At 31.5% G+C, this 13,399-nt stretch overlaps 1 protein-coding gene across 2 annotated transcripts in view; it reads right to left on the bottom strand.

Annotated features, from left to right (window-relative positions):
• Window positions 1–2,319: 2,319 nt before the first annotated feature.
• The window catches only part of LOC128394265 (alpha-catulin-like), a 28,404-nt gene continuing 17,324 nt past the window's right edge, over window positions 2,320–13,399 (bottom strand). Inside the window, exons 1-10 of one of the 2 annotated variants that reach the window (XM_053354571.1) lie at window positions 7,628–7,741; window positions 6,920–7,404; window positions 6,630–6,808; window positions 5,700–5,816; window positions 5,178–5,618; window positions 4,880–5,083; window positions 4,710–4,796; window positions 3,696–4,601; window positions 3,405–3,611; window positions 2,320–3,179 (exon numbers count right to left, since the gene is read on the bottom strand). In XM_053354571.1, the coding sequence (XP_053210546.1) occupies window positions 3,033–3,179; window positions 3,405–3,611; window positions 3,696–4,601; window positions 4,710–4,796; window positions 4,880–5,083; window positions 5,178–5,618; window positions 5,700–5,738 (2,031 nt within the window). In that variant the 5' untranslated portion in view covers window positions 5,739–5,816; window positions 6,630–6,808; window positions 6,920–7,404; window positions 7,628–7,741 and the 3' untranslated portion in view covers window positions 2,320–3,032. Of the gene's footprint in view, window positions 3,180–3,404; window positions 3,612–3,695; window positions 4,602–4,709; window positions 4,797–4,879; window positions 5,084–5,177; window positions 5,619–5,699; window positions 5,817–6,629; window positions 6,809–6,919; window positions 7,405–7,627; window positions 7,931–13,399 lie in introns of those variants that run through there. The other variant, XM_053354570.1, reaches the window with a different exon arrangement.

Below are 13,399 nucleotides of genomic sequence, written 5' to 3' on the forward strand. Positions count from 1 at the left end.
CAGTTACCTGATTATCATCATCATCTCTCAACTCATCTACTCATCTATTCATAATCTCTTAAACTCTCAGAAAAATCATCATGAATAATTCATAACAATTAACGAAATTAGTAAAAGTTAAGAAATTCAATCATGACTGTCCTACAAATGGACATGATAATAAATTAACTAACTAATTATCATCAATCAAATGACACTGAAATCAAAGTAAATCAGTTAAATAATTTGTGAGGGAGTAAAACAAATTAAGTAATCAAATTAAGTTAACAAAGTTAATCATTGTTACTGATTAACATTTGACACTATCAATGGTAAATATGTAGTTAACCAAAGTGATTAAATGTAACCATAACCATTTACGGTTATTAAGATAATCTGTTAATCGTGGTTTAATCAAATTTAAATGAGCAATTAAACTCAAATTAACCAGCAAATCATCATGATCATGGTAATAGGGAAAAAATTCAATCAGTTGATTGTTGTAACGTTTGTATTGATAATAACATAATAGTGGCCTGATGTTTATCATCATCATCATCATCATCTTTGACAACAACAATCAAAACATGTTACAATTTATTAATTGTCAAATTTTGATTAATTGTAAAAGTTACAAATCAAATAAACACAACAAAAGGTTCAATCAAAGTCAAGACACTGATTATTTAAACATCAAACAATCACAATGATCAAGTTAAATTGTCACAATTTTATCGTTATCATCACCATGATGATCATCTTAATCAATTGCTGAATGGTTGATGATAATGATGATGATGATGATGATGATGGTGATATTAATGAGATAATATATTGAACCCTTACAATGAGAATGAACTTTCAATTAACTCTAATTGAACCTAATCAGTCCAATTAAAGTGATTCTTTCTTTCCACCATCCGAATCAACTGTAAACAATTAATGAATAGCAATTATCATCAACGATGATGATGATGTTACTCGTAATACTTGATGATGATGATGAAGATGATGATGATAATGATGATGGTGATGATGGTGAATGACATGGAACAAGAAAAAAGTTTCAAAAGAAAAAAAAATTTCTTTTTCCATAAAGGAAAAGTTCTTGAAGGTGTGTATTATATTTACGTTGATTGTTGTTAATTGTTAATTGTTTCTCAGTGTTTTTAGTTAGTTTAAATTCATTCATTATTAATTTAATTGTTTACCCGTTGATTATTATTGTTAATTGAACCTCTGATATTCAAATAATTAACATGATCAGTTAAACATGATGATAATTTTCACTCATTGTTTAAACATATAAACAATTTTAATTTACAATTAGCTGATTACAATTGGCAATTGAAAACTATTTCAATAATTGTTGCTAATTGTTGAAACTTTGACCATTCATTTACATTATTTAGTCGACAACAATTTAAAGATTATCATTTATTACAATCGTAATCAGTTAATTTGTTTTCCTAATTTTCTGTCATTAAATCATTCACTTTTATTCAACAATTAAATCAACTGTTATAATGTTAATTGTTTCATTTCAATTTATATATATAATCAAAAATCTAATCAAATTGCGTAAAAAAAGTTGACCTCCGATTAAAGTTGATTAGTGTACAATTAACAATCAGAATAATCAATTCGACGAGAAGAAAAAAAAAACAATTAGAACTTTTTTTTCTAATTAAATATAAATTTACTTTGTTAGTTTATTCGAGTTTGTTTTTTACATTGTTCGAGGCTATTAGAACTTCGAGAAAAATGTTCGATACATATTGTTTATACTGAGTTCGAGGTTTTTGAAATAGCAATTAGTTAAATTGTTAATACGTTTGTGTGTTTGTTTTTCAATTAGTTATAAATAAAATTAAGATACTTATTAATTTCAAACCAATAATTTTGACGGAAATTGTCAAAACAATAATTAACAGTTACAATTAAATTAGTTACAGTTTTTTGTTATTGCAATTTAGAAAACAATTTATGTCTGTTAATCATTTATTGTTGTCGTAATTAAGATGACCAATAAAATTGTATTGGTTGATTGGTGAAGTTTTTCTTTCTGTATTTAGGATGATTAAATTGTTGGTAAATATTAATAATGAAGTGGATCGAGAGTTGATCTGTTTGCAATGGTCAATCAGGTTGACCATTGTTACTGATGGTTATTGAGCTTGTTGGTTTTGTTTACATGGTAGAAAAGTTTTGGTGAAGTCAAATCATACCCACAGGATTTGCTGCCTCTCATGGGAGGGTCAGGGTGGTGAGTGTGATTTCAGAGGGTGGGAGAGGTTTTTATGGTCATAAGGAGAGGGAGAGAGTGAGAAATTGTTGAGCGAGAGATTTGGGATTGAGGGAATTGGTGGAATTTGTGATTAAATTGATCGTTGGGAATTAATTGTGATTAGTTGTGGTGGGAATTGGAGAGATAAAGGGTTAGAGAGGGACGAAAACACCCCCAGATGATCCTCTTTTCCTGCCACGAAAGTTTATCATCCAGGGTAACTTGATGATCGAGTTTCCATTGATTTTGATTATCCGTCAATTCTGCCACAATTTACGACGAATTGGAAACTTAATGTCAATCATCAAGTTAGTTTCATGTTCTCGATCACTGTGGGTTACATTTGTACTTCGAGAAGGTACAACGAATCCGATTTTTTTCTCTCTGGTTGAGAAAATTTCAAGATGGAGAAGAACAAATTTTTACCGAATCTGGGCCAAAGTCTTGGATTTAAAGTGCAGCGATAATAAGAAAGAAAAATTAAAAGTTCGATATGTTCGATATGGTCAAGGAGCTATTATATATAAAATGTAGGTGGAGAAATCGTAAAAATAATAAAGGTTGAAGGTTAAGTGTGTGAGTGAATTTGTGTCAATGGAGTGGGAAAAAAAGTAAATCAACTCTAAGTGGACTAAAAGAAAACAAATTAACGAAACTGAAAAGTGATCCTAAGACTTTGACCCTAAAAGAGTAAAAACGAAACGCGAGTTCTTCGTGATTCACCGGATTGTTGTGGTTTGGCCCTTCGAGAGCCGATCCCTAATTGTCAAATGTTCGGATCGGACGAAGCTGTTCCACCCTTCGAACCCATTCCAGAGGACATTCCTTCATATCCACTATCATCTTCCCCATATCGTCCAGAAGGTGACAAAGTTCGTGATCGCGCTCGAGCAGCTCCCATATCCAGATTATACTAAATTCCAAGTCGAAAAAAAAACCAAACAAAACAAAAAGTTATCAACTCGAAAATTTTTTTTTCGTAAACTACATTTTCCAAACATTAGATGGCGATATCAACAAACTTGTCTCTCGACAATTGGATTGCCATCTATTGGTGTTCCGATCTATTAATGAATCTCATGCTAACTATTATTTAATATTCAGTCATTTAGGGTTGGTTAAAGATCAAATTAATCACCTTCGATGCACAGGTAATGCAACTATCAACGGTACTGCATACGAACATCATCAAATTTTTAGTCTCCTTGATCACATTGTCAACTTTGGTAAAAGTGGCCGCTTTCCCGACGGTCGCTTGCTTAACGGTAAATAGTAATTGCTGGACAAAAGTGGGAACTTTATCAAGATTATCGAGTAAATCCTTTTTAGCTAATCCACTTGGAATCTAAATTGGACAAAAAGATCAAGAGGTGAAAGGTTATGATTAATTTTCTGTCAGGTTTTAGGTCTCTTTTTTATGGTCAAGTACCTGGTAGGAAAAATGTCGAACCAATTTGTAAAACTTATTCGCTTCTTCGGCAAGAAATTCGGCCTGAGTGAAAAGATCTTGAGTAGTTTTAAGATCACCCTCACCACGGGTAAATTGGTTCATATTTAAGGCCATTTGTGACATTGCTTTGGCCCTACGGACAATATCATTATCTTCCGATGAGGGATTACTATTTGTGGACCAGTTTTTATCAATCATCTCACCAGTTTCCAAATCAATGGAACCAGGTAATTTATCAGCTCCTCCGCTAATCATTGAAGGATCATTGGGATCTAAATTTGATCCATTAGGTCCTAATATCACAGGTTGTTGCTGTTGGACAGTTAATTGTTGCTGTTGTTGTTGGGACAATGAGGATGATACCTGTTGCTGACCAGACTTAATATTACATTGACCAGTATTCGGATTATTATTATTATTATTATATCGGACGGAACCACCAGGAGTGTTCATCATCATTGGACCAGAAAGGTAAGGGTTTAGGTCAAGTCCGGTTAAACATTCTCGAGTATCCTTACTATACTGATGGACATCACTGTAAAGGGTGATCCAAAAGTCAAGGAAAACCTCAAGATTATCTTTGGCAATACGAGAATTGGGATGAGCACATAAGGTAAAACAAGCGTTCAAAATTTGTGGGCTGAAAACGGTTATATGAGATTCGGTAACTTTTGAATAGATTTGAAGGGTTTCAGAGGTGGTTACGTTGTGTATTAATCTGCACACCTCATCAACATGATCACAGTGATCGGTGAATATTTTAACATAATCGTTTAAACGTTCAGGGTCACCCGTTAAAAAGGTACTTCGAAGTTGATTAATTATATCAAATTCATCGGTTAATTTGAATAGTTCATCAGCTTGCTCTAAGGCAGTGTTTCGTAGCTGAACAATTCATAAAACAAAAGAAAGAGAGAGAGAGAGAGAGAGAAAAGTGACCATTAGTTTGACCAATCGATTGGATTGATTATGACAATTGAATCAACTAATTACCTGAAATTTAACATCGTTAACTGATCGTAAAGTTTGTGAAATGGTTTCTTCCAGATCTACAGTTGTACTCGTTGATCCAGTTTCGTCCTAAAAAAAGTAAACCAATTGTATCAATTGAAAGTTTCTGTTTAATTGTGACTTGTAGTTAATTTATCAATCGTTTGACTTACAAGGCAAATTCCGATTCGAAGTAGCTGATTGAGCTCAAGTTTGGTACGATCACAGAGTAATAATAATTTTTCACGATTCTCATGGCGAGTGTAAGCTGAATCGGTGAAATATTGGGTTAGTTCAACGAAAGCGTCAAAGGCACTAATTAATCGTTCTTTGAATAATCCTTTACACAAAGTACCACGACTCATTTCAACCAATTCCTAAAATTAAAAGAATATGAAAAGTAAATGATAAGAACAAGTAATATTTTATTTTTTTGCTATTCGACGAAAGGAAAAAAACATAATATTATACCTCGAATCTTCTGATTGCATTGAAAGTCGTCGGAAGAGGTTCATCGATATCACCAATCCAATCAGTGGCTGGATTACAGGTTGAGGTTGGTGATGATGGATGATGTTGATGGTGATAACGTTGAGTGGATCTCATGTAACCAAGGTGACTGGATGAAGATCGTCCATGGTGTTGGAACCTTCGGGAATCATCAACACCGGTGGAATCGATGTTTACAGCGGAAAATGATAATTCGGGTAGGACACTGTCTTTAATAACGCTGTGAATTGAGTCCATTGCACGTCTCATCTCAATGAAAACGATATCACGATTTTCTTTGGCACTTTCGCAATCAGGGTGACGAAGACAAGCTTTGGACGAAGTCAAAAGCATCATGGTTGACCTTTCAAGGAATCGACGAGCTGAACCCATCTCAGCGCGTCGCCTCTCATCCTTAATACACTTGATTTAAAATTGGTAAAGAGAAACAATTAAGTTAATTACATGACAGAAAAACTAATCCAAACTCTAATTAGCACTTACACTTGAACGATCGGCAACATTGTGAGCAAGTTGAACCATTTCCGAGCCAAAGACAACATAAGCCTTCACGAACTCAGTGAAATTGGCAACATTTTCAAGTCTAAATCCGACTAACCCCTAAGGGTAATTAAGATGGACAATAATTAATCAATTGTTACAATGTTATCAAGTCAATTGTGATTGGAAGCAAAAAAAAAATATTGATAAAATTGATGATGAAAGGAAACAGTTATGTTTACTTAATTCAATCACGTTCCAAGTTAATTGTAATCATTATCATGATGATCACTCAGAAACACTTTGTGTAAATGATTAACAACCATTTAAGTTGATGATTAAGATTGTAAGTTTATTATTATGATGACAATAACGATAAGGGTTTAGAGGTGAAAGTAATATAACTTGAGAAAATGACCTTTCCTTGATGATTATTGTTATTCTGATGATGATTCTGAATATAATCATGATAAATTTGATACTTAGAGACACGATTACTTATGTTTGAATTATCATCTTAATCATCATCAATCATCAAGTGATATCAATTGTAATCACCATGAGCAAAGTAAATACAATTTGATGAAAAGTTCAGTAGGAAAAAAATAATGATTCAGAGGATTTGGTTATCCATAAAGAATCAGCATTCATCATGATATCTTAATAATTTGTGAGTTAAATTTCATCACTCGGAACAAAGGAGATGAAGAAAAAAGTTCTGACTTGACTGAATATTCATGAAAATGGTGAATCACAATGAACAAAAAAAAAACGAAAAAAGTTCTGAGAAAATAAAGTTTTTTCACCTAAAACTATTCTCTTGCAATTTCCTTGATATTTATCATGTTCATGATTCTGAGTGTTAATCATCAAGTTGTTACAATTAAACTGTGGATGATAATTGTCATCGAAATGGTTGATTGTTTAACTTACCCTATCCGGGGCGGTCAGTAGCTGCTTGACCACCACAGAATCAGCTATTATCAGGATTCTGGTGACTGAGGATAAAAGTGCTCGAGCTGACCGGACAAGGGCACTTCTATCGGAGTAAAATCGGACATTATAATTACCCGAATCAGTTGTGATATCACATAATTGCTCCAGAATACAACCTAACAATTAAACAGAGACAACAATTAATCATTATCATGAAACATTTCAATTAAATGATAACTTGAGAGTAGCAAGATAACAATTTAAATGATTTCATTTGAAATGTTTACCTTCAGGAAACCAATTGAATAACAATTAACAAACAACAACAACAACATCATCAAACTAATGGTGGGTAATTAATTGTAAATGATTACATGATAATGATGCTTGATGATGATACTTTTTTTGTGTTTCAAGCAATATCATCATCCCTATTTCAATGTCTCCATCATCGCCAAGTAAATACCAGAATTGAGAGTCAGAATTTTTAATTACTTTTATGCTAATTTAATGTTATTGTTAATTTTTACATGTTCGGGTATCCTCATCATCCTCATTATCATTCTCGTTCATCTTCATCAATTTGACATTTCCATGGGTGTGTCATTAGCATAATTATCACAAGATTGTCATTAGACTACTCATACAATAAAATAATAACCTAAATCATCATGGTGATGATGTTGTAATTATCATTCTCATCATCATCAATTGAAAAGTGTTTACAAGCGGATGAAAGAAAAAAACAAATAAAGCGGAAACGGAAATGATGCTGAAATTAATCCAGTAGCAGAGAGAGAGAGAGAGAGAGAGAGAGAGAGAGAGAGAGAGAGAGAGAGAGAGAGAGAGTAAAAGGAAAGTTTTTAGAAACATTTGAGGTTCGTATTGTAATAAATTAATACTGATGATGATTTGGCAATTAGTTAATTGTGTTCAATATCAAAAGGTGAAAGGCGGGGTGGGAATGCTTAACATCGCTTCATGGATTAACTTACCCGCTGTCCTTGCATCTTTACAAGCATCAACCATCCCAAGCTTAATCTCCGGATTATCATCACCAATAGTTTCACCCACGGAGGCAAATCTTTCAACCGCCTGGCTTATTGATGATCCCACTCTTGCCAGTGATCGACATTGTTTCTCAGCTTTGGACAGTTTATCACCTCGATTTCCACTTATCATTATTACTCCAAGATCAGGAATCAATCAATTTTAACGGAGAGAGAGAGAGAAGAGGGAAAGCAAAAAGTATTATAAGCTCAAAATCAGTAATCGTTGTTATCGTTGGCGATTAGGTCCTGAAAGGAGATAAAAGAAAATATCATCAGATTAGAATCACGATTAATGTTAATCATAATCTATTCAGTTGATTATCATCAAGAAAATTATTGCCACTCGAAATTTAGATTTAAAATTGTAGAGATGCAATTTTCAGAATGTTTCAGTTATCATCCCATGAACATTATCATGATGATTAAAGATAATGATACAAGTGGAATATATTTTTTTTCATCTCTCCTTCAAACTGAATGCTGGATATAAATTATATCCGTATTTCAACATTACTCTAGATTATGGATTTGACGTGATGTGAATTTTTAAATGCTGATTGAGTTTCTCAGCTGAACATGACCATCATCATGTTCTGGATGAACTATCATGAAGATGATTATGATAGATGATTGAGAGAGAGAGAGAGAGAGAGAGAGATACAACTCTTACAGATTCTCAATTTCTAGCATCAACTTTTCAGAGTTATCAACATGATGATAAACCTGAATACATGGAAAGTATTTGAAAAATGTTACATGAAAAACTGTTGGTCAAACATTAATTTGATTAAAAACATGATGGTCATCATGAAATTATCACAATGACAGTTAATTGTCTGAGCTTTTGTCCATCATGATGATCCCTATTCTGATATTATCAGGATAGATTCAGTTTGATTGAGACTAAAATTAATCTGATTTAATCATATCAACTTATTCACAATGTAATAAATGGTTAGCATTGATAAACATTATTTATCTTGTAATTAAGTTAATCTAGTTACTACAGATTAAGATGGTTGATTACATTGGTAAACAATTAAAATTATTCACAGAGTCACATGAGTTAGTCAATAAAACCAACAATCAAATTTTGAGCCCAAAGTAATTAGCTAATTAACCAGAACCTAATAGTTGACAATACAAATTAACAACAATCAACTGACAAAACAATTAAATGTAGCATCTCGAATTGTATATTAATACAATATCAATGTCAATTGAACTTAAACCACAACAATTAAATTGGATATAATGATGATTAACTTTAATTGTGTTGATTTTTCCGGTTAACAAAGTCTAATGTTGATATTAATCAACTTTGAAACTTTTGAAATTTCAAATCAATTGATTGAAAATGTGAAAAGTTAATCATATGATTGATTAATTGTGATGGGGAAAAAAAGTTAAACGATGAACAATTAATTGTTAATATCGATGATTAAAGTTACCAGAGGATATAAAGTTAAGTATTAGAAACTTAATTTCCATGGTGAAAGTGAATTCTAATTCCCCTGAGGTGGATAATACAATTTCTCATTACGATTCATGTAAATTCATGTTCATTGAACAATTTACCTTAACCATCATCATCTTTATCAAATTTTATTATCATGATAATTTCAACCTGAATTTGTGAGTCTCTCAACTTGTAATTTTTTTTTACTCACAGTTCTCATTGCTCATCATCATGATAATATTCATAAATTCATGGGGAGATAAATTCTGGAATGTATTTTCAATCAATGTCAAAACTGATTAACTTTTTGTTGTGTTAAAGATTAAAAAAATAACGAAATCAACTGATCATAAACCTGACTGGACTTAATGATTAACCCGATTAATGTGTTCAGTTAATCATGATTATCATTATAACCTGTCATGATTATCACTGAAAATAGATTGTTATTTCATCAGGTTAATCATTTTATTATTATCATTGCATTTTTCATACTCAAATGACCAATGGTCAGTTAGATGTTAATCTTATTCAACTAATTACTAGCTAATAATAAGTTGATAGTTTTTTCATTTCATTCAACTAATAACTGAGATCATTTGAAAAGCATTGTGTCAATTGAAATCATTTTCAAGCAATTAAATTAACTCTAATTAACTCTCCTTGATTAATATGATTAAAAATAAATCTAATTAAAGAGAGAGTGAAAGTTTTTAGACGATTAATCAACTGTCTCAAATACAATTCTTTGTGTGGTCATCACAGTGATGGATTCAATTTGTTTCGAGACTGAATCTTGACCATCGGATGATAAAATAAAAAAAAAGTCCAAAGGTTTGACCATCAGATTAATCAGCTTGACCATTTCATGTCCAAATTGAAATCCTGAGGATAAATGATTAAACTATTTGGATACTTGTTTATTGTCTAGTTTCTTGACCAATACAATACAGATCTTGATATATATTAACAGCTAATAAGATTTAAGTCTTATTGGTCATTCCAATGGTCAGTCTATTATAAACTTAGCTCAGTTACAAGATGATGATAAAGGAAAGTGAAACTTGGGGAGGAAGATAAATAAAGTTCATCATCATGTCAATCTGATTCCCAAGTGAATCTTTGAATAAAAGTTCAACTCGAGTTACATAATAAAACTGTCTGAGAAAAGTTCTGAATTAACTTTCAAGATGATAATCATCATTATCGTCATCAACTGACCATCACCATAATCATAATATTTACCTTTATTTGAACCATTCAAGCTTTCCCATTGGAAATGGACAATTGAAATGACCAATTAATTAGTTCTAATCAGATTAACAATCTTAATTTGGTAAAAGTTTTTCGATAACCAGATTATTCAGAATCATCATGTTCACCATTGGTCACCAATGGATTGAGTTTTCACTTACAATCTTAAAGTTTTTTTCTTTTGGTTCAACTTATCGAAGATTTCATGATATTTATTGGATACTATTCATTTATTCATTAATATCCAAGTTCTTGATTAGAAGATAATCTTGACATGATAGTTCTGAGAGAAAATTCTGTTCAGATTTAATCTTAGCTCGATTTATCTCAAGGTTCTTATCTGATTCCTTTTGATTGACGATTTCCAAGTAAGTTTCATCTCATTAATTTCAAAGACAATGGAACCAGAGTTAACCTCATGAGAGAGAAAATATCATGAAAAATGATGTCTCACTTTCATCATGAGATGAATTATGAGGACGAAAAGCTGAGAGAGAAAAAAATTCCAATACAGAATTGGAACAACGAAAACAAAAACTAATGATAATAATCAACCAATCGATTGATTGATTAATTGTTGACACATTAAAGATACAAGAGAAATGGTAAAGAATTTGATTTCATGATATCGATTCCTACTAATTAGTGAGATTGATTCAGAACTTGATCATTTTAATATTTATATTATTCTATGAAAAGAAAGGCTAATAAATAGACATGAGAGATTGTGAAATTTTCCCTGAAAACATGGGACATTAAGCTAACAGTTTGGTGGATTCACTGGTGGATTGAGTAACTAACTGAATTCTGGAATCGTAACTTTCTTTCTGTTTTTTTTATTCATTTCATTCCCACATTCAGTTCAACTTCATCAGTATCATCATGATACATGTTCAAGTTTGATGATAGACAGTGATTGTTGAACCAGAATCAGAATTTACTGAATCAATTCCCTTTAGAATCTACATGAAATTCACTCAGAGAATGAGAGATTGGTCTTAGAAGACAAAGTTATTTCTAGTTAGAGAGAGAGAGAGAGAGAGAGAGATTTCCTTCCTGAATAATAATCACCAAATGGAAGATAAGAGTGAGAGAGATGCACATCTCTGAGAATATAACAGGAAGATGATAATGATGAAGATGAGGAAGATCATCTTACCTAATCTTTATCCTTGTGAATATTATCATTGACTGACAAGTTGACTCATAAAAATGTAGACTCAGTAATATTTTCTGAATGAGTTCATTATATTATCTCAATTTTTTTCTCCTTCTTCTCATCATCATCATTATCTTAATCTTCATCTTCATCTAACTCATTTTCATGACTAAAAGCCAAATAGAGCATAAAAATGAGCTGATATAAGAGAAAAAAAAATTACTATTCTGATGAAAATTTCAGGAAACTTTCATGGTACTTAAAACATAAAGATATGAATTCTGATGTTATCCTATCCTTTGTATTATTATTATTATTTTCATTAGAGCTTTTTTACTCACCAAGAAATGAGAAATGAACTTAATGTTCAGTCAAAACTTTATCGTTCCCTTTTTCATGAAGGATGATGAAGAAATTATCTCATCCCCATTGATGATAATTCACCCAAATTGAATAATCATTGAAACTTTCTGTTCTCAATCTTATTTAGAAGCTTAAAATTATTCAGAATCTCAATCAGATTGTTTATCAATCTCAGTGTTGTTCAATTGATTTTAACTTTGGAAATTGATTGTTGAATTCTGAATAAAAGGAAAAAAATTTCATCTTTGTTTCCTCATCATTTATATTGATGAAAATGAGCAAAACTTTTTCCGATAACATGTTTAATAATATTTAGGAGGAGGAAGATTTTATCATTTAGATCACCATGGTTACGATAAGTTCAAAGATGATGAGATAATAACTATGAGATGATGATGAAGGTGGTTTCGTTATCTTTATCATCACCATTCAGATAATGATAAGTTTCAGAACGAGAATGATGATGAAGATGCTCAAGATGATGATGAACAATAAAATAACTTTGTTAATAGGAAAGGGATGAGGATGAGGAGGTTCAAGGTGGAGATGAGGGCGGGTAAGGTGAGTAAATGATCATTTATAGTTAACAAAACATATAAACACTTGAAAACATGGTGATAATGATGAAGATGATCTAGAATCATGATAATAATATCAACGAAATGATTGAATTGGAATCAGAAATGTTTACCAATTTTCTTGGTGACAACAGGATTGAGAGATTTCAATTATTTTCATTCAACAACAATCGGAATCATCATCATGTCTTATCAATTTGAGTTCATGGCTTATTGTGGATCATGAGTTTCATTCAGACTCAGAACTTTAAATTCATTTTAATGAGATTCTATTTCCTTATATGTATTTATCAAAAAAAATACTATATTTTACATGATTGGAACTTTTTTTTACTTCTTACAGTAAATTGTTAGTCAATTGATGATGATGATTGTCAATTGTGAAAATTCAATTAGTTAACTGAACTGAATAAATATCAATCAATTTGTGTGTTACCTGAGTTGTATTGTAATCAGTAAAATCAAGGTGAGAATCTAGAATTGAATTAGACTTTGGAAATGGTGAAAGGATAACAAAGTTATCGATAAAGACATGGGAGGAAGATTATCATGGCTCACAATTGTTCTGGTGAAACTAAATTGTTCATCATGGTGATTACAGGGAGATTTCTGAGCCTCGATTGATCCGAAAAAAAGAAAGTAAGAGAATTGACTGAGTTGCAGATGAAATTGTGAACTTTTCTTTTTGCTTCCACCCTGAATTCTGAATTTGCCTAACTGAATATTGTCATGATATCAGCGTGATCGTCTATTAGTATTTTTGTTTTTTTTCATTCAAATAGATTCTGCATCAGGAGATAATCTTGAAAAATCATTTACCTTTCAAATTGAACTTAAAGTTTGCACACATGAATTACTCATGATTGTGAGTTTTGTTTTCTTATCAAAAGTTATTTCAAGTG

The sequence above is a fragment of the Panonychus citri genome, unplaced genomic scaffold (genome assembly GCF_014898815.1).
Source record: "Panonychus citri isolate SS breed McGregor unplaced genomic scaffold, ASM1489881v1 Contig00139, whole genome shotgun sequence".
NCBI classification, from domain to species: domain Eukaryota; kingdom Metazoa; phylum Arthropoda; class Arachnida; order Trombidiformes; family Tetranychidae; genus Panonychus; species Panonychus citri.